The 21,744-nt window shown below is 44.2% G+C and overlaps 1 protein-coding gene across 3 annotated transcripts in view; it reads left to right on the top strand.

The window, feature by feature from the left end:
- akt1 (v-akt murine thymoma viral oncogene homolog 1) overlaps positions 1 to 19,382 on the top strand; it is a 52,902-nt gene extending 33,520 nt beyond the window's left edge. For all 3 annotated transcript variants that reach the window (XM_061793836.1, XM_061793835.1, XM_061793837.1), the window contains 9 exons: positions 1,263 to 1,394; positions 1,518 to 1,583; positions 1,904 to 1,972; positions 2,093 to 2,218; positions 2,958 to 3,086; positions 15,745 to 15,959; positions 16,426 to 16,513; positions 16,621 to 16,723; positions 17,768 to 19,382. In XM_061793836.1, the coding sequence (XP_061649820.1) occupies positions 1,263 to 1,394; positions 1,518 to 1,583; positions 1,904 to 1,972; positions 2,093 to 2,218; positions 2,958 to 3,086; positions 15,745 to 15,959; positions 16,426 to 16,513; positions 16,621 to 16,723; positions 17,768 to 17,847 (1,008 nt within the window). In that variant the 3' untranslated portion in view covers positions 17,848 to 19,382. The remainder of the gene's footprint in view (positions 1 to 1,262; positions 1,395 to 1,517; positions 1,584 to 1,903; positions 1,973 to 2,092; positions 2,219 to 2,957; positions 3,087 to 15,744; positions 15,960 to 16,425; positions 16,514 to 16,620; positions 16,724 to 17,767) is intronic.
- The last annotated feature ends 2,362 nt before the right edge of the window (positions 19,383 to 21,744 follow it).

Here is a 21,744-nt window from a genome sequence, read left to right as displayed (position 1 = left end):
TGGATGAATTGCCATGTATGATTTTGTGTCTTTAAATACCCCATCTGAAAGGCAGGTGCAAACCGTAGCACAGGCAAAATGAGAGGTGGATCTTCAACATTTTTGGAATTGCCAGAACTAAATATTATTGCAACATATCGTTTATTCAACAATATAATTTTGGAGTTTCTGAAAGAAATAAGGGCTGATTTGGACCCAGTCACAAGATGGACTTATATCACCTATGACAAAACTCCTTTCAACTCTGCATTTCGTTGCATCTGGGTCATTTCGGCACACTGCTGCAATTGGAGCTGGCCTCTGCCAGAGCAGTTTTTTTCAGGTTTGTTGTCCCAAGTATTAAATGCAGTGTTACGCAAGCTGTGCAGATACGTACCTCCAATTCCCACACACTCGATGCTAGTTAAACAAGACAAGGCTTTTATGTGATTGTGGTAGCTTCCTCAAAATTGTCAAAGCAAAAAACATTATTTTCCGTAAGTCAATTATGTTTGTTTGTATTTCACTAGCACTTTCAATTCCATCACTTCAAACTTCATTTTGTGCTTTTGGTGCTCTCCCAAATTTTCCATGCAGGTTAAAACCATCAAAGCTACCTAAAGCGCAAAACCCTCTTTTCAAACAGCAGGCTCCACCACTTTTACACCTGTTGCCAACAGTGTGCGCAATCTGTTAGTGAGTGAACACAAGACCACTATTTGGAATCTTAGCAAAAGATGACAATCTTAGTAAATGACACACAACAAAGCTGCCATCACCACGCACGGTCAGATAGACTGAACATTTAGCCCCCACTATTTGAGATCTTGGTAAATCAGGAGGCCTTAATTGTGTGTTCTTCTTCTTATTCCATTAATCTTCTCCATTATTGCACCTTGCTTTCCACTCGTACCACTTCATCTAACCTTCCCTCAGCGCTTGTCAGCTTCTTTGACTTTCCCAACATCAGCCTTGGGTGGCTTAGCACCAGATAGCATGTCCACCAGGCTTCCCAACCTCCCATGTGTGTCATGACACAAATGTCCAAGGCCACCAGATTGGCTGTCCCTCACACAAACAATTTCTAACATTCTCCTTAGCGCAAGGGTCAAAGGTTAACTGAGACACAACCACATATAGGTTGAACCATTAGAGTGGGAAATGCGTGATGGGTGAAATAGTGCCTTGAGTGCCACTACGTTGTGAGGGGGATTGTATGTCCTGTCTAGTTTGAGTATGAGTTTGTTTGTAATCAGATACTACTCTGTCCTCTGACTCTCCAGACTATGCATGACTTTGAATACCTCAAACTCCTGGGAAAAGGCACTTTTGGCAAAGTTATCCTGGTAAAGGAGAAGGCCACGGGACGCTACTATGCCATGAAGATCCTAAAAAAGGAGGTGATCGTAGCAAAAGTGAGTGGTTGCCAGTGAGATAGCAAAACAGAGAAAAGACTGGTGGGGTAACATTGGAGTAAGGACATGATACTGAACCTTTGTGGGAGTTGCACAAATGCTCTTTGTGGATTCTTTTTCCAGGATGAAGTGGCGCACACACTCACAGAAAACAGAGTCCTTCAGAATTCAAAGCACCCCTTCTTGACAGTAAGGAACCCCTTTGTGTACCTAAATCAAACTTCATTTGACTTTATTAAGACCCTTGATAGTCAATTCTATTTAGCCTAGCAGCATCCATTGATTCAAAAGAGAAATGTTTTGAAGTATTAGTATCCTACAAAGGCTACAGCAGAGCTAGGCTTTTTTTATGGTCAGTTAACCTTTTCTATAAGATATAAATGTGAGCATATTGCTTTAGGAATCTTTGCATATTTTTGTTTTTTAAAGTGTAACAGTTCTGCAAAATTGTGTTACATTTTGCATCCAGCTGTTGAAGTTGTAAATTGTCACTTGTTTTCTATCTATAGGGACTGAAATACTCTTTCCAAACTCACGACCGCCTTTGCTTTGTTATGGAATATGCTAACGGTGGCGAGGTAAACTATTTGAAACGCTTTTCGGCATTGACAATGACACACTGGTAGGTCAGTTGTTATTTTCCCCTGGAATGACAGAACCTTGTCTCTTTGCCGCCAATCTCTGCTGTTTCCCTTCAGCTTTTCTTCCACCTTTCAAGGGATCGGGTATTCTCAGAGGAGCGTGCTCGCTTCTACGGTGCAGAGATCGTGTCTGCGCTTGACTACCTGCATGCTGAAAGAAACGTGGTCTACAGAGATCTAAAGGTAGATGTGGATACTTATCCTCTCCCATTCTTGCTTCTCAAGTATTTTTTTTAGTGATCTATTTTAGGAAGGTGCTGATCACAGATTGATATTGGAGATGTTTTTGTAGAGCTCCGAGTGTTGTGCACCAGGCATCTGTAGCTATACCACTTCCAACGGATAGACCAGCCTGGTCAGCATAGCACTCTCACCCCGGTTCCCTGACAATTTCCCTTGGGTTTATGAGGCGGCATCTCAGCCTGCTAAGCTGCTGCTGAAATTGCCAGTGTAGCAGGATTGGAAGATGTGCTGACTCGCCTGGCACTGCTGGACATGTGTGAGCTACAGTCGCCTGACTTAAATGAAGAAAAAGAGAAGGCGCTAGCACGTAGTGATACTGAAAGACCATGTTGTCTCACTTCACTAGCTGAAGAACGGTCATTAGTTTAACATTGAACCACACCTTTCTATCCGTCAACAATGCAGTTAATATCATAAAGCTGGATGAAAAGACAAGAATGTTTAAAATGTTATTGAAATGAGTGGTCACCAAAGTGTATATTCATATTTGTGTAAACAGGACTTAGCTCATTTTTTCAGCTGATTGTAACCCCCAAACTTAATTTGTGAAAGCTGCAGAGAAAGTAATTTGTGCAATGAACACACCGATAAATATCAACATACAGAAAAACAAGTCTCTTGTATGCACTATGCACATAAAGTTTGAGAAGCATATCACTTTTTGTCATTTTCCCTACAGTTGGAAAATCTGATGCTGGATAAAGATGGACACATCAAGATAACCGATTTTGGCCTCTGTAAGGAGGGGATCAAAGATGGCGCCACCATGAAGACTTTCTGTGGAACACCAGAGTACCTTGCACCTGAGGTAACCTAATTGTGTTTCCTATCGCAATAATGCTTTGTCCATCCATCCATCCATTTTCTACCGCTTATGCGAGGTCGGGTCGCGGGGGCCGTAGCTTTAGCAGGGACGCCCAGACTTCCCTCTCACCAGCCACTTCATCCAGCTCTTCCGGGGGGATCCCGAGGCCAGCCGAAAGACCTAGTTTCTCCAGTGTGTCCTGGGTCGTTCCCGGGGTCTCCTCCCGGTGGGACGTGCCCGGAACACCTCACCAGGTAGGCGTCCGGGAGGCATCCGAATCAGATGCCCCAGCCACCTCATCTGGCTCCTCTCGATGTGTAGGAGCAGCGGCTACTCTGAGATCCTCCCTGATGACTGAGCTTCTCACCCTATCTCTAAGGCAGAGCCCAGGCACCCTGCGGAGGAAACTCATTTCGGCCGCTTGTATCCGGGATCTTGTTCTTCCGGTCACGACCCACAGCTCGCGACCATAGGTGAGGATAGGAACATAGATTGACCAGTAAATTGAGAGTTTAGCTCCTTCTTTACCACAACGGACCGATACAAAGTCTGCATCACTGCAGACGCTGCACCGATCTGCCTGTCGATCTCCTGTTCCATTCTTCTTTCACTCATGAACAAGACCCCAAGATACTTGAACTCCTCCACTTGGGGCAGGATCTCATCCCCGACCTGGAGAGGCCACACCACCCTTTTCCGACTGAGGACCATGGTCTCAGATTTGCAGGTGCTGATTCTCATCCCATCCGCTTCACACTGCTGCGAACTGCTCCAGTGAGAGTTGGGGGTCACGGCTTGATGAAGCCAGCAGAACCACATCATCTGAAAAAAGCAGAGATTCAATACTGAGGCCACCAAACCGGACCCCCTCTCCGCCTCGACTGCGCCTTAAAATTCTGTCCATAAAAGTTATGAACAGAATCTGTGACAAAGGGCAGCCTTGGCGGAGTCCAACCCTCAAAGGAAACGAGTTCGACTTACTGCCGGATATGCGGACCAAACTCTGACTCCAGTCGTACAGGGACCGAACAGCCCGTATCAGGGGGTTCGGTACCCCATACTCCCGAAGCACCCCCCACAGGACCTCCCGAGGAACATGGTCGAACGCCTTCTCCAAGCCCATAAAACACATGTAGACTGGTTGGGCGAACTCCCATGCACCCTCGAGGACCCTGCCGAGGGTGTAGAGCTGGTCCACTGTTCCACGGCCAGGACGAAAACCACACTGCTCCTCCTGAATCTGAGATTCGACTTCCCGACGGACCCTCCTCTCCAGCACCCCTGAATAGACCTTACCAGGGAGGCTGAGGAGTGTCATCCCTGTAGTTGGAACACACCCTCCGGTCCCACTTCTTAAAAAGGGGGACCACCATCCCAGTCTGCAAATCCAGAGGCACTGTCCCCGATGTCCACGCGATGTTGCAGATGCGTGTCAACCAGGACAGCCCCAAAACATCCAGAACCTTTAGGAACTCTGGGCGAATCTCATCCACCCCCGGGGCGTTGCCACCGAGGAGCTTTTTAACCACCTCGGTGACCTCGACCCCAGAGATAGAAGAGCCCGCCTCAAAGAACCCAGACTCTGCTTCCTCAATGGAAGGCGTGTCGGTGGAATTGAGGAGGTATTCTCCCAACCGGCTCACAACGTCCCGAGTTGAGGTCAGCAGCGCCCCATCCCCACTATACACAGTGTTGATGGTGCACTGCTTCCCTGTCCCGAGATGTCGGATGGTGGACTAGAATTTCCTCTAAGCCGTCCGGAAGTCTTTCTCCATGGCCTCACCAAACTCCTCCCATACCCGAGTTTTTGCTTCAGCGACCACCAAAAAAGCATTCCGCTTGGCCAGCCAGTAACTTTCAGCTGCCTCAGGAGTCCCACAGGCCAAAAAGGCCCGATAGGACTCCTTCAGTTTGACGGCATCCCTCACCGTTGGTGTCCAACAACAGGTTTGGGGATTGCCTCCACGACAGTTACCAACCACCTTACGGCCACAGCTCCGGTCGGCCGCCTCAGCAATGGAAGAGTGGAACATGGTCCACTCGGACTTGATGTCCCCCGCCTCCCCCGGAACATGAGCAAAGTTCTGTTGGAAGTGGGAGTTGAAACTCCTTCTGACAGGGGATTCTGCCAGTCGTTCCCAGCAGACCCTCACAATACGTTTGGGCCTGCCATGTCGGACCGGCATCTTCCCCCACTATCGGAGCCAACTCACCACAAGGTGGTGATCAGTTGACAGCTCCGCCCCGAGTGTCCAAGACATGCGGCCGCAAGTCCGATTGCACGACCACAAAGTCGATCATCGAACTGCGACCTTGGGTGTCCTGGTGCCAATTGCACGTGTGGACACCCTTATTCTTGAACATGGTGTTCGTTGGACAATCTGTGATGAGCACAGAAGTCCAATAACAGAACACCGCTCAGGTTCTGATTGGGGGGGGTCCTTCTTCACATAAATACTCAAGTAAAAGAAGAAAATACAGTGCATTTAAAGTACTCTAACGAGTACAGTTTATCGAAAATGTTACTTGAGTATATGTAGCGCATTACTACCCACCTCTGCACGCTGCCATCGTGCTGAGAGGGCTAACTTCAAAATAAAAGCTTCATATATTACTACAATGGACATCAATGCTATTTTAAGCTTTTATTTTGAAGTTGGCTACGAGCGCAGTGCCAGCCCTTAATGAAGCCAGCCATACCATATGTTCGACCCCTAGTGGCTGGCTGGTTGGGTTGCAGGCACTACTACAAATGAAGCACGTTTTTCATATGCAGCAGCGGCCGCATTTTAAATGTTAAAAATCCCTAATCCAAAACTTTGGTTTGAACTTAGACGCAAGCACAAGTGTTCCACCCTGTCACGTGCGACCTGAGTAGAAATTTGCAATGTGTGTCGCTGGAAATCAGTTGTTAAGCAGCATGTGGAAGAAAGGGCAGCTGTTCTGAAATGCCTTTCTAATCTCCAGCTGATGTCTGTCCTTTTAATGAGTATGGCGTGCGCCAGGGCAGAGCGGCCTGCTCTCATATTTGCTGTATGGGGAGGGGTGTGTCTACTCCCTATTGCGTGCAGGTATGACAAGTGTCACACAGTGAGGCCTGTGTAACTTGATAGTGCATTGTGTGTGTGGGTAGCGTTTATGTGAGAGGAAGAACACGAACATTTGACCGGTGGTGTAAAAATGTTTTCCGGGAGAAGCATGTGCATGTTGACTCAGTTACCTTATCGTTGTTTTTAGCCCCCATTTGGAATTTGGATTTTTCTTGCTGGGGGGGTGGAGGAGGAGGTGTCATTGACCGGCAGCCCCTCAGGAAACGTGAGCTTCTGCCCCTGGTATAAGACCGCATCGGCTACAGCTGTTGTGCGGCATTAGGGGAACCACAACCTGACCCGGGAGGAAGCAGAGTCGATGTGCTCACTTTTTGTTGCCATATTACAACATTCCAATTTATATCGGTCAGAACCACCTTAAACCATGATCACCAGAACATCGAGCCATAATCTTGAGCCAGCCTAGTATGTGAATATTTACTCATTTTACACAAGTTGTTGGATAGTCATGAAAACAAATTACAGAATAACTACAGCGCTCGACCTGTTCCTCCCGAGCTTCCCTCAGCCCCACTCTCATCTCCACTGAGAAGCCCACTGTATGACAGCTCCAGCCGAGAGCAGGGAGACATCAGGGCCTGTTTCCATGGCAACAGGGTCGCTGACGAGCGTCTCTATGGAGTGCAGCCCAGGCAGTGTTACAGGTTGTTCTGCAGTAAACAATGACCTTGTTGTGTGAGCTGCACAGGAATGTTGAAACGTCTGGGAATATTCCATTCAGATTGGGGGGAAGCTTGGAGAGACCCAATAATCAGCTCCTGGCCACTTTGTCCCTAAAAGAAGTTGAAGGACAAATCCACTTTGTCACTTTTGTTAAAAGTAGTTATAGTGTGAAAACCACAGGGGATTCTACCCTCAACTGATTGAACAAATCCAAACTTTTTTTTTTGCCTTTCTAAAAAAAAAAACTGTCAAAATCAATCTGTCCGTTAGATAACCAATTTTAAGAAGCAAGTTCAGTACATGCCAAAGCAGCAGGTGGTACTATAGCTCCTAACTATAAGGCAGTTTGGGACAATCAAAAGTTTGAAGAAAGTCACGAAAAGCACAATATCATCAATGGTGAGTCAAGCTAAATTTTCATCCTAAATGTCACTAAAAAAAAAAAGTTTACAAAACAGTCAAAAAAAAATGAGCACATGATTTGACATCTCATGAAGACGAGCCACAGAAACACACAAAGTTTGAAAACTCAGGTGAAAAGACTTTAGAACGTCTGTTTTCATGGTTTCACACGAGTAAACCCTTTGTTTGATCGTAATAAACCCACAACCAACACATCCATCCACCCATTTTCCGTGCCACTTATCCTCAGTAGGGTCGCGGGCGTCCTGGAGCCTATACCAGCTAGCTTCGGGCGAGAGGCGGGGTACAGCCTTAAGTGATCGGCAGCCATTTTATGTAATTGTAATGTTTGGTGCTAAGAACGAGTGGTACATTCCCAGCATTCGACCCATTTTGCATTTTGGTCATCGACAAACGGTAAGCTCGCACGATCACATGTAAATGTTGCATTATGAGAATGTAACATAAGATGTTAGAGATACAAGAACAAAACCGTCATTGCTTAAAAGCACGAGGTCGAAAAACGGAAGGCTTCCATTCTTAAACCCACAATTTAAATTGTACAACAGTAAATGCAAATGACAAGGGAATAATGATGCATGCAACGTCTTTTATTTAGGCTCCTGCATGTCATCCTGTTAACAAAAGTAAAAGCAAGTATCTTGAAATTAATAGTTTCTACCTTGGCTCAACCGACACTTCTCAAAGTTTTGTGGAAATTGTGTTGTGACCAAGTTATTGTGGCAAAAATCAAGCAAGTCTTGCTCAGTCTCAACATACAGTATGTTCAGACATTAATTCTGTACTGTTCACTCAGTATCTGTACTTGTATTAGTTAGCTGTGCATTCACAATCACAGTTTTTTTAATGGTGCCAAGCCAGTCTTAGTAATGTCTACAATGTTACTTTGTCTTCACAATTAAACATATAACCGAACCATTATGAAGCTTAGTAAAGTTAATATAGCTTACCTATCTTTGTGGGTTTTACAGTAACATTAAAGTTAGATGTCAGAGTTGTTGTGTCTTATCTTTGAATTAGATACATTGCCTGTTGCCATTATGGTTTTACAGATTCCCCCTGAAAAAAAACATAATCCTTGATTCCAAATGTAAAGATCTTTGGAGCTCCCTCCATGTTACTTGCTTGCAAGATGGCGCCTAACCGTGTGGTCGCCTCGGTGACATACTCTCCAGTACTATGTTTTTGTGTTTTTTGTTTGTCTTTTGAGACATTACGTGACTCACTTACACAAGGGAACACTTGCTAAACATTAGGGAGTCTACCCCGGACTTTCTTTCACCAACTTTCACAAATCCGCTCAGTTTTTTCTTTGAGTTACTCACCGGAGCGGCGGCAGATCAAGCTCCGTAAGAGAGGATTCCGAATGCCGCTCCAGTCGATTCACCTTGACAATTTCTGCTCCATACCCAACAAAATGGACGAGCTTCATCTTCTCACAAAGACCAGTAAGGACTTCGGACATTCCGCTGCTCTGTGCTTCACGGAGTCATGGCTTTGTGAATGCGTCCCCAATGGCGCCTTAATGCTTCCGGGCTTCCAAGTACACAAGGCAGACCGTGTCACAAAGTTATCGGAGGGGGGAAAAAAAGGCAGTGGGATATGCTTCTATATCAACGAAAATTGGTGTACCATCGTCACGGAGCTCAGCACACACTGCAGCCCGGACTTGAAGTCGCTGTTTTTGAACTGTAAGTCATTCTACTCGCCGCGCGAGTTCGCCTCTTTCATACTCACGGGTGTCTACATTCCGCCTCAAGCTAACACGAATACTGCACTGCTAACACTCGCTGAACAAGTAAACAAACTTGGAAAAAAAGCACACAGATTCACCTCTCATTATTCTTGGGGACTTTAGCAAAGCTAAACTCAAACACGAACTCCCTAAATACAAGCAGCACATCGACTGTCCTACCAGGGAAAACAACATTCTAGACCACTGCTATACTACGCTAAATGACGCATACCATGCTATCCCCTGCACAGCTCTGGTCTTGTCTCATGCTTAATTCACTTAATACCAACATATCGGCGAAAACTTAAATGTGCGAAGCATATGGTGAAAACAGTGAACTGGAATGAAGCAGAGATAGAACTTCAAAGCTGTTTACACTGCACAGATTGGAGTGTCTTTGAAACTTCAACTGGCAGTGTGGATGAATATACGGACACTGTTGCATTCTATATCAGTTTCTGTGAAGATGTGTGTGTACCAACAAAGTTATTTCGCACTCCCCCTCCCCCTCCTGTGTTGACCATCCACGAACAGGATGTGAGACGTATCTTCAAACAACAAAAGATCAACAAAGCGGCAGGCCCAGACCTTGTGTCCCCATCCTGCTTCAAAGTCTGCACGGTCCAGCTCACTCCAGTCTTCACACAGATCTTCAATATATCTGTAAAGAAATGTAAAGAGGCAAGACTTATCAAGTCATGTAGTTGAAGTCTAAGGCCCGCCGCACCCTGAGCGATGTGGCTGAAAGCAGCTGAACTGTTGAGCAGTATGCGGGGTTGCCATTCGTCAGCCAAAAATTTTGCTGCATTTCAAAATTGGAATTGAAAGTGAAGGGCAGCCAAACATGACATGTCGTATCGTATGAGCTTTCACAACAAAAATTGTTTCCAGGTATGAAGCGAGATCCAGCCGGCTATACCCAAGCCGGACCAATAAAGTATATCATACAGTATATACACTATATTGCCAAAAGTATTCGCTCATAGCGGACGACTGGTTAGCATATCTGCCTCACAGTTGTGAGGACCCGGGTTCAAATCCGGCGTCGCCTGTGTGATAGTTTGCATGTTCTCCACGTGCCTGCATGGATTTTGCATGGTAGGTTACAAGCATGGTAGGTTAATTGAAGACTCTCAATTACCCGTAAGTGTGAATGTGAGTGCGAATGGTTGTTTTTTATATGAGCCCTGCGACTCGATGGTGACCAGTTCAGGGTGCACCCCGCCTCTCACCCGAAGATAGCTGGGATAGGTTTCAGCACGCCTGCGGCCCTAGTGAGGATAAGCGGTGCTGAAAATGGATGGATGGCTATTTACTCACCATATCCAAATAATCTGAATCAGGTGTTCCAATCACTTCCATGTTCACAGGTGTATAAAATCAAGCACCTAGGCATGTTAGACTGTTTTTACAAACATTTGTGAAAGAATGGGTCGCTCTCAGGAGCTTAGTGAATTCCAGCATGGAACTGTGATAGGATCCCACCTGTGCAACAAGTGCAGTTGTGAAATTTCCTTGCTCCTAAATATTCCACAGTCGACTGTTATTGTATTATAAGAATGTGGAAGCGTTTGGGAACAACAGCAACTCAGCCATGAAGTGGTAGGCCACGGAGTGGGGTCAGCATAGTGAGGCGCATAGTGCGAAGAGGTCGCCAACATTTTGTCGGGTCAATCGCTCCAGACCTCCAACTTCATGTGACCTTTATATTAGCTCAAGAACAGTGCACAGAGAGCTTCATGGAATGGGTTTCCATGGCCGAGCAGCTGCATCCGAGCCATACATCACTAAGTGCAATGCAAAGTGTCGGATGCAGTGGTGTAAAGAATGCTGCCACTGGAATCTAGAGAAATGGAGACTCGTTTGCTGGAGTGACATCGGTTGGAGGCCTGTGGACCGGATGTTGCGAGGTTAGGAATTGGTTGCCTGAGGTTTACCAGTTTTTATCTCTTAAAACAAGCGCAAGCTCTCTCGTGCTGTGCTCCGCCGCAGTCCACGTCTATAATTTTATGTTTACAACCAAAAACAACAGTGGTGGACAGTAGCGACATTAATAGTTAACTACGTGCCACGGACGGCGAAGGAGGAAGCAGTAACGGGGCAAGCGCGGAGGTATTTGAGCTAGGCTAGCGGCTAAACCACACAATCTGGCTATTCCTTCCATCGTGTTAGCCAACGTACGCTCTCTGGACAACGAGCTGGATTACATTTGACTGCTCCGCTCTACTCGTAAGACTGTGGGAGAGTGCTGTGTTTTTGTGTTTGTGGAAACATGGCTTAACAGCAGCGTTCCAGACAGCACCATTCAGCTCGACCGGCTAGCATGCTACCGAGTGGACAGAACTCAGACTTGCGGCGGCGGACTGTGTCGCCTGGTGCTGGGACGTTATCTTGGTCAGTCAGCACTGCTCACCGCTACTGGAGTTTATGGCTCTGAAGTGCCGGCTGTTTTATTTCTCAAGGGAATTCACTGCCATACTACTTGTGGCAGTCTATATTCCTCCAAACACCAGCAATAACAGGAGTGAGGCGGTAAATGAGCTACACCATCATATCAGTGAACAACTAACGGCCCACCCAGATGCTTTCCTCATCCTAGCTGGGGACTATAACAATGCTGACCCCAAGGCTGTGTTTCCTAAACTCTACTCAAACATTGACTTTCAAACACGGGGAAATAACACTCTGGACAATGTTTTTACCCTCCTGGAGAGGGGCCTACAAGGCCCTTCCCCTCACCCACCTCGGTGCCTCGGACCATCTCACTGTTATGGTAATGCAAGTTTACAGACCACTGATTAAAATCTCCCAACCAGTTAGGAAACAGGTACAAGTGTGGCCAGAAGGGTCCCTTGAGGCACTTCAAGACTGTTTCGCCACCACAGATTGGACCATGTTCAAACAGGCTGCCACCTACAACTCCATCACAGACCTTCAGGAGTACACAGAGACTGTTACTGCCTACATCAGCAAGTGCATGGATGATGTCACCATCACTAAGTCAATCACCGTCTGTGCTAATCAGAAGCCATGGCTGTCGGGAGAGGGCTACAGACTATTGAAGGTACGCAACGCGGCTTTTAGATCTGGGGATGAAGAGGGCCTGAGGACAGCCAGGGTCAATTTGTCCTGTGGCATCAGGGAGGCCAAGAGGGAGTACGCCACGAAGATCGCCCACCGCTTCAGTGACAGCAGTGACACCAGGAGTCAATGGCGTGGTATTCAAACCATTACGGACTATAAACTCTCACCACAGACCTGCGACAGCTCCACCTCCCTGCTAAATGAGCTAAATTACTTGTTAGCGTAGCATAAACAGGATGTCAGCTAACCTGTTTTCCGGCTTTGGTCACGTGACATTCCACATATTGCGGATTACGGCATGTTCTTTCGAATTAAAAAAAAAAAAAAAAATACAGTACAATGTGTGGCGCCTCAAAATGTTTCCTGGTAAGAACACCAGAGGAATTGTTTTTCTGTTGCAATGACTTGGTATGTGTGCGAGGGTCAGTTGCCAGGTGTGCGGGTGTAAGTTTTAGGCAAGCAAGTTCCAAGTCTTGAAATTGGCGACTTAATTCTGACTCGAGTCACGTCATGTTCCTTGAGTTCCCCACCTCTGGTAAAACATGTAGGACTTGGGTGGATATGGCATTAAAATTAAAAACTGTTTTTGTTTTCTTGTTTCCCTCTCTTCTCTGCCCCTCTTTTCCACCCCTTATTGGTGGTGTAACAGTGTTAGTCAGAGTCAGGAGCCCAAGCAGGCAGTCCTGGTTACGTATATGAGGGATGAGATTGGCTCCTGCTCTCCTGGCAGCTTCACAGCTGTGGCAGTCTTCTACATATATGGGGCAGCTGCAAGCCCAGCTGTCGCACCGTGTGAATCACACGACAGCAATGCTGGAAATAGAGACGTCCTAGTAATTCAAACCCTGCTCTGGCTTCACGTTACTCCCCCCTGCTCGCTCGTTCGTCCTCCACGGTGCTCGCAGACACATGTGTGCACGCACGCGGCAGTCTTGTTCCTTTTAGGGGCACATGCAATCATCTGTTTTCCAGGACACTCCTGGCCCGCACGCTGTTGTGTCCATATCTAATTCTGTTAATCCACCCGCATCCTTTAACTGAAGTTGCTATTCTTGGGTGTGAGTTGACCACCATCGTGCTCCTTGAGCTTTAAAAGGACAGACTGGTGTATTTGTCTTCATTTCACCTTCAACATCCGCCTGGAGAGAGAGGCAGAATCCAGTACATGTCCCCAGGGACCTTGGAACAACTGTGCTCAGCAGCACATTATTCATGCAACAGTTTGCACTTTCCACTGAGCACACCGCCAGTAGAATTCATCTCTTTGTTTCCTATGAGACAAAATAGTTTCCTTTTTTGACTAGTGTTCTTCACATTTGGCAATGTATGGACAGTATCTTGATCTGTGTTTCTTGCCTCGTATTTGTTTAATTTAATGCCCTGCAAACCTCAGAAGCTTGTTGATGTGTATGTGCGGATGGGCCCTGGGGTCATTAAATATGCAGAGCTCCAGGGGAAACACTATCCTCCCTCCTAATAGTAGATGTGAGTCAGGGTTGGCCCCGGCCTGCCTCCGAACCACAGGTCAGTGGGGAGAGCAGGTGATTTTGGTAGCACATAGAGGAGTAACAGTTGCTTTTGGATTTGTGCACTCATCAGCCACATCATTAGGTACACCTGTACAGCACAATTATTTTGTTTACCTTATCTGGCAACTTGAGAGGGTCAAAACACTTGGGGTTTACACGGAGCCTTCGATTCCAACTATAATCGGTTTAGAAGCCCAAACCGAATGAAAATGCTCCATATAAGCACCTCAATCGGAATAAACAGGCCAAATCTGAATGGAATTTCATTCGGTTTCACAGGGGTCGAATATTGCTTTTGCCAAATCAATCAGAAGTACATTTTCATCATGTAAACAGTGAATCGGAATGCTGCCGGGCATGCTCTGTCTGTGCATGCTCTGTCTTGATGTAAACGTGCAGTGACGTCATCATTTACACAAGTAAATATGGTGGCAAACTGCATACACTCCTTGAAGTCTCTGCACCCTTTGCACAATGGTCATTCAAACTGCTCTAAGTGCTAGAGGACTCTGCATCTTTTTGCACAATTGTCAAAAAATAATAATAATAAATTGTACCGGCATTACCAGATAACTAGCAACCCTTTAATGCTCAGTGTCTGTTTTTCTCAATGTCTTTATGTCTCAAAAGTGGTCTCTGTCAATTGACTGTCTGTCCAACTACTGGAGACAAATTCCTTGTATGTTTTTTGGACATACTTGACAAAATATAGATGATTCTGATTCTGACATCGGGGACAGTGCTTCTGTGTGTTCCAACTACAGGGGGGATCACACGCCTCAACTTCCCTGGTAAGGTCAGGGGTGCTGGAGAGGAGGATCCGTTGGGAAGTCGAATCTCCGATTCAGGAGGAATAGTGTGGTTTTCGTCCTGGCCGTGGCACAGTGGACCAGCTCTACACCCTCGGCAGGGTCCTCGAGGGTGCATGGGAGTTCGCCCAACCAGTCGACATGTGTTTTGTGGACTTGGTGAAGGCGTTCGATCGTGTCCCTCGGGGAGTCCTGTGGGGGGGTGCTTCGGGAATATGGGGTGCCGAACCTCCTGATACAGGCTGTTCGGTCCCTGTACGACCGGTGTCGGAGTTAGGCCCGCATTGCCGGCAGTAAGTCTGACTCGTTTCCGGTGAGGGTTGGACTCCGCCAAGGCTGCCCTTTGTCACCGATTCTGTTCATAACTTTTACGGACAGAATTTCTTGGCGCAGCCGAGGCATAGAGGGGGTCTGGTTTGGCGGCCTCAGTATTGCATCTTTGCTTTTTGCAGATAATGTGGTTCTGTTGGCTTCATCAAGCCGTGATCTCCAACTCTTACTGGAGCGGTTTGCAGCAGAGTGTGAAGCGACTGGGATGAGAATCAGCACATCCAAGTCTGAGACCATGGTCCTCAGGCGGAAAAATGTGGAGTGCCCTCTTCAGGTCGGAGATGAGATCCTGCCCCAACTGGAGGAGTTCAAATATCTCGGGGTCTTGTTCACGAGTGAGGGAAGAATGGAACGGGAGATCGACAGGCGAATCGGTGCAGCGTCTACAGTGATCCAGACTTTGTATCGGTCCATTGTGGTGAAGAAGGAGCTAAGCCGAAAGGCGAAGCTCTCTATTTACCAGTCGATCTACGTACCTACCCTTACCTATGGTCACAAGCTGTGGGTCGTGACCGAAAGAACAAGATCCCGGATACAAGCGGCCGAAATGAGTTTCCTCCGCAGGGTGTCCGGGCTCTCCCTTAGAGTTAGCGTGAAAATCTCGGTCATCCGGGAGGGGCTCAGAGTAGAGCCTCTGCTCCTCCGCATTGTGAGGAACCAGATGAGGTGGCTCGGGCATCTGATTAGGATTCCTTCTAGACGCCCCCCTGGTGAGGTGTTCCGGGCACGTCCCACCGGCAGGAGACCCTGGGGACGACCCAGGACACGCTGGAGAGACTACATCTCTCGGCTTGCCTGGGAACACCTTGGGATCCCCTCGGTAGAGCTGGAGGAAGTGGCTGGGGAAAGGGAAGTCTGGGCTTCCGTGCTAAAGCTACTGTCCCCGTGACCCGACCTCGGATAAGCGGACTAAAATGGATTGATGGATTCCTGTATTGAACCATTTGTTCATCAACAACTTTACGGTCAATCTCCAAGGTACTTGAGGACAACGACTATGGCCGTGCTGTGGACTGGTGGGGTCTTGGTGTGGTGATGTACGAGATGATGTGCGGCAGGCTGCCTTTCTACAACCAGGACCACGAGAAGCTGTTTGAGCTCATCCTCATGGAAGACATCCGCTTCCCACGGACACTCGGTCTAGAGGCGCGTTCGCTGCTCTCTGGACTCCTCAAGAAGGACCCCATGCAGAGGTGAGGCACTTCCACAATGAGGCAAACCAGAAATTATTCGAAATATGTTCATTGATTAAACTACCAAAAAAAGACAACACGTTTAAAAGGTGACAAATGTGAAGAGGTTCCTGGATTCCTAGATACAGCGGTAGCGTAACCCAAAGTTGTACAAAGTCAAAACGTGCCGTAGTTTATCACTAAGATACAGTTGTTTGGTTGTTGGAACACCTTGACTTCGATGACACGGTGAACTGTGAGAGTGGAATGGGAGAGTGGAAGTTTTGCGATTCACATTATCTCAGTTGTTTATTTTTACTCTTTACCCTCTTTTTATTTAAGATTTTTATTTTTAAGTTTAGTTGTACAGGTTTTGAAATTATTTATCATGGTCTAATTTTTTATATTTCAAAAACCTGTCATTTGAACAGGGGTGTGTAGACTTTTTTCAATGTTTTTTTTACCTATTATTTTGCCATGCATCCAGGTTAGGTGGTGGTCCTGATGATGCCAAGGAAATCATGCAGCATAGGTTCTTTGCCGGGATTGAATGGCAAGATGTTTATGAGAAAAAGGTCAGTTTCAGACATATTTGATGAAGGCTATAATATAATCATAACTTTTCCCTAAAGCTGGTGTCCTTACTGACATGTTTCTTTTCTGTCTCATTTGGCTGAAACAGTTGGTCCCGCCGTTCAAGCCCCATGTTACTTCGGAGACAGACACACGATATTTTGATGAGGAGTTCACTGCACAAACCATCACGATTACGCCACCCGGACAAGGTAATACCTTACATTTGAATGTTTTTCAAAGGTTATTCTTTTACAAGATTATTTTGTCATTTTTTTCAACATACTATTTTTTTTAATTGAATGCAGAAGCTCAGTAATAAATAAACTATTGTGGCTGTGTAAGACCAGTCTGCCCTCTCCGAGACTGCCTGCAGTGTCCTTATTTCAAAAGTCATCCTGTGTTCTCTACTATACAGTGGTTCCTTGGTTTACGCTGGTTCTGACATACAGCAATTCCACAATGAAGTAGTTTGCGCAGTGGCATAACTAAGATAACTAAACAAGATCTCTGACGCATACGTTTGCGCAGTGGCATAACTAAGTCGTCACGCAGCACAGCTGTACTTTTGTTTTTCAATTAATTATTATATATAATATATATTTATATATATATATATAATATATATATATATTATATTATATATATATATCATCATCATATATATTATTATATATATATAATATATATATATATTATATATACATATATATATAATATATACATATTATATATACATATATATATTATATATATATAATATATATATATTATATATACATATATATATTATATATACATATATATATAATATATATATATATATTATATATATATATATTATGTGCCCAGCCAATCGCAGGGCACATATAAACAAACAACCATTCGCACTCACGTTCACACCTATGGGCAATTTAGAGTCTTCAATCAACCTTCCACGCATGTTTTGGGGACTAGTAACATAAAAACAGTAATAGCCTTAATTTGATGAAGGCATCATGGAAAGTTAACTCATGTTGCAGATCCGCCTCACATACAGTATTTAACTTAACATTTTTAGTTGTGACATAAGTGTAAAAAGCAATTGAAAAGTTACGATAAAGCCCTCAACCTGGGATAAGTTAGTGTGGTGATTGTGGGGGTCTTGCTGCTTTGAATGGGAGTCCTCTTATTCTTCTTAACTGTATATTGTTATATTCATGGTTTGGTTAGATGACATTGATTGACACCCGTGTCTGTTTTTCACACCCCCCCAGATGACAGCATGGAGTCTTTCGACAGTGAGCGGAGACCCCACTTCCCTCAGTTCTCCTATTCTGCCAGTGGGGTGGCTTGAACGGCACTCACACATTCCTCAATCATCCCCCTCGATCCCTCCCCTTCAAGCTGACTGCATCCTCCAAAAAGACTGTGGCCTCCACCTATTGTGCAACGTCACCTCACCCCACCATCTCCCAAGTTAGGTTCTCCAGGAAGGAGGAAGTGCAAGACAACACAAACAGAGCTCTGCCTTTTTTTTTTTTCCTCCCCGTGTGAGCGTTAACACTCGTCTTCCTTTCCTGGCTGTCTAGCGAGCAGGCATCCACACACCAGCACCTTTGATGCAAAAATTGGGCCACTGCTGTAAGTTTCAAGGCTAATATAAGGGGTATTACTAATATATTTTTCAAAACATAATTGAACCGAAATCAACCATTTCAAGTAGAAATCACAAATGCGGTGGACCAAAGTCCTGGTGGTAATCTGGTGTGTGCATTGTTTGTCTCCTCTCCAAATCAAAACCAAACCAACATTTTTAAGGGGGCTTCAAAAGTGAATGTAACGTTTGAAATAAAGTGGATTTTTCCCGCATGCATCCCTTTTTGTAAACACCCTCATTCAGTCTGATAAATGAATAGCGTAAAGGTCTGATGATATGCAAAGAATGACATGGGTCTGGTTACTGTTCAAGTCAACCTCTTCGTCCTGTGTTTGCACGCAGAGATGTTTCTCTTGTTCGGATAAAATGAAATTGTCTCGTTCTCGTTGCCTTCCTTTCTATCTCAATGCTGCGCAGTGAACACCTCTGGGTTTCCCTTCTGATCCGGATCAGTCGGGCCCTCGCTGACTCCTCAGAACCTCTTCTCTCCTGTAGTTTTTTTTCTCCTAGTAGAGTATTGGGTGTTTCCCATCCAGTGCTTCCTCTGCAGCCTCAGTGAGGTCACTAACACGATACATTTCTGTAGGAACACAAAGTGGGCTTCAGGGGAATACACACCAAGAGTCATTTTTCATTTGCGTCTTAGCGGAATTTGTGTCCCGTTCCCGACTTCTTATTTATGAGACCAGCATTTAAATATTAACAAGTTTCGATGTGCCAATGAAATGCACCTTGCTGCCCCACAATGATTGTATCTGGGTTTTGTATTTGTGGTTGAAAAGACTAAATTAGCTTATTATATAGTATTCCAATGTTTTGGATGAATTAAAACCTTTTTAAAACATGGCTGAGGCTAAAATGTGATCTTTGAGATCCAGCATGTATTCAAAGTGTGATTAGAGGTTTCCAATGTGGTTAAGATGGCAGATAATCATTTTTCAAAAGTGCATTATGCCTTATTGAATGTAACGGTTTTTGTTTTCACTTCAAACTTTGTTTTGTTGTTTGTTAAATCTGATTAATTACTTCTATGCACACACGCCTCTTGTTGTCACCTGAAAAATAGGGAAATTCATTTTATACGTTTTCTTTTTTTTGCAACTTTTTGTACCTGCCCTACCATATCCGCAAGACTGAGGACACCAGCTTTAGCAAACAAATAATATAAACTTTGTACACTGTTTTTACTTGTTTCTTTCAAACTGATGGAATAAAAGGTCTTAACAATGCAATGTGTTCCCGTTTTTTTTTTTTTTTTTTTTTTAAACTGCTAATGATTGACCAATTAGGACATGTATTCACCCCACCCCAAAATAAAACCCCAAAAATGTTGCCTTTTCTATATGTAATGGTTGAATTGTTGCTTCAGCTTGTGTACTGGATTTCATTAGCGGTTCATCGCAATAAATTAGAATACAATTTTAAAAAACTTGCCAGAGTTAGTCAAAAATTAAAAGTTATGTAAATGTGTTACACAGAAGACCAATTAGTACCTCATGTATATATTACAACTATTTTGATTGTTTTATATAACTAAATTTTTTAGCCGGTGCATTTTGAGTTTCTGTTACCTGCAAGCTATAATTATCAAATAAAATAATGAAATATTTTACACTGTGATGGACAGTCTATATGGTAATGACTCACTTTTTGAATTGAACTACTAAAATAAATACTTTTCTACAATCTATTTTATTGAGATACACTTGTATACCTAATGATGTTACCGATGGTTGCCTTAAATCCCTTCAGATAGAATAGTCAACATTGGTACCTTGAATGCCTGCGAGCAGGAAATTAATCCATTCGAGCATTTTGCTGTGATCTTGGCCTAGAGACAAACGTGGCTGATTTAGTGAGACAAATGCACTCACAGAGGTTTTGATTGTGTCTTGGCGTGTTCGCCATCTCTACAGGCTGCACTCAGGTCCTAGTCTGGGGCTCTGCAGCTGCTCAGACACAGGGACCCATGCTCTCTCTCTGTGCCTCGGCCAGATGGTACAGTCTCTGCAGCAGATGTTGACAGCCAGGCCTCGCAGTCTGTCTTTAGCCAGATGTAATCCACGGTGCCAACATGACAAGCTTCGGCCAATTGTGGCCCACCTCACCTGACAACCAGGCTTCACCTGCCTCTAGCTGCATGGCTCAAAACCCACCTGGCTGTACCTCCAAGTCTGGATGATATTGCGCTGTTATTGGTTAATTGTGAACACAGTCACATAACAGTGCGCACATTTGTCCAACCACATTATTTATCTCTCAGCTTATGTTAACTTCCCCTCTCGAAAATATTTTTTAGAACTGATTTTACTGTTTATATGGTGGAAAAGGTTTTGAAATAATTCATCTTGGTCTCATTTTTTTATATGACAAAAATCTGGCATTTTAAAACGTGTATAGACTTTTTATATCCGATGTATGTGCCTTGCCATTGATTGGCGACCAGTCCGGGGTGTACCACGACCGCGCCTCTTGCCCAAAGTCAGCTGGGATAGACTCCAGCTCAATAGCGACCCTAATGAGGACAAGCTCTAAAGAAAATGGATGGCTCTTCATAAACATTCACACATTGTACAAAGAGGTTAACTGAAAGTGTGTATGTATGTGTGTGTGTGTGTGTGTATATGTATATATATATATATATATATATATATATATATATATATATATATATATATATATTACAAGTACTCTCACATGAACGTTGACACATGAATAATAAGCAAACAATGAACCAGTTTAACATATTGACTTTTTTTTTTTTCTTCTCTAGTGACAAAATATACATGTATAGGTGCAGAACTATATAATTTAGTCTTTAAAATGATCATTACGTTTTAAGATTCTTGAATTGATGCTGTTTGTTTGGCGTCGTTGCTTTTTTATTTACTTTATTCAAACAAGAACAGAAACATTTTACCATGTAACAATTTCACACAATCGCATGTACTTTATTTAAAGTTTTCATAACTAAACTTGTACAGTACAATATTGTTGTCCAACATGGAAACTAAGCCTACGGCGTCATCTAGTGGCCATTCTGTTAAAGTTACTTTTCAGACCAATCATTTGTTTGAACACAGTACATTCGTTCAACGACACGAGTTAACATTATCTGAGGATTCAATCTTCAAATCTTCAAAAGAAAAAGACAAATTTAAGTCATTCATTCAGTTGTAACTTGTGACACAAAACAATTAAAGTGGTAGACGGTTTTGTTCCTCTGTGGTTCCGTCAAACTGGATAAACAAAGTGAAGGACAAAGATCGTCTATAATTGAAAGCTGATAGAATTTGGGGTTTAAAAAAAAGAATTAAACGTACGTTAGAAAGCGGCGACGTCCAATTGTTGTATGTTTCTTTTTTTTTCATGTATTAAAAACTGAATTACATTAAAAGCTGTACCTATTGCAATGTGGTTTACTTTTATTATTTATTTATTTATTGACTTGTAAACGTAGCTTCTCTCATCTAGTTGTTTGCGCTATAAATGAATTACAATGTATATATATTCCACGTTAGCGTCAATGTCAATTTGTTTTTAAATAGACCTAAAATAAGATGCCGTATTTGTTATTAGTGCTTTTTAAATTCC

This window comes from Phyllopteryx taeniolatus, chromosome 13 (assembly GCF_024500385.1).
Source record: "Phyllopteryx taeniolatus isolate TA_2022b chromosome 13, UOR_Ptae_1.2, whole genome shotgun sequence".
NCBI lineage: Eukaryota > Metazoa > Chordata > Actinopteri > Syngnathiformes > Syngnathidae > Phyllopteryx > Phyllopteryx taeniolatus.
The sequence above is the reverse complement of the archived record's forward strand: the minus strand, read 5'-3'. Positions and strand labels throughout refer to the sequence as shown.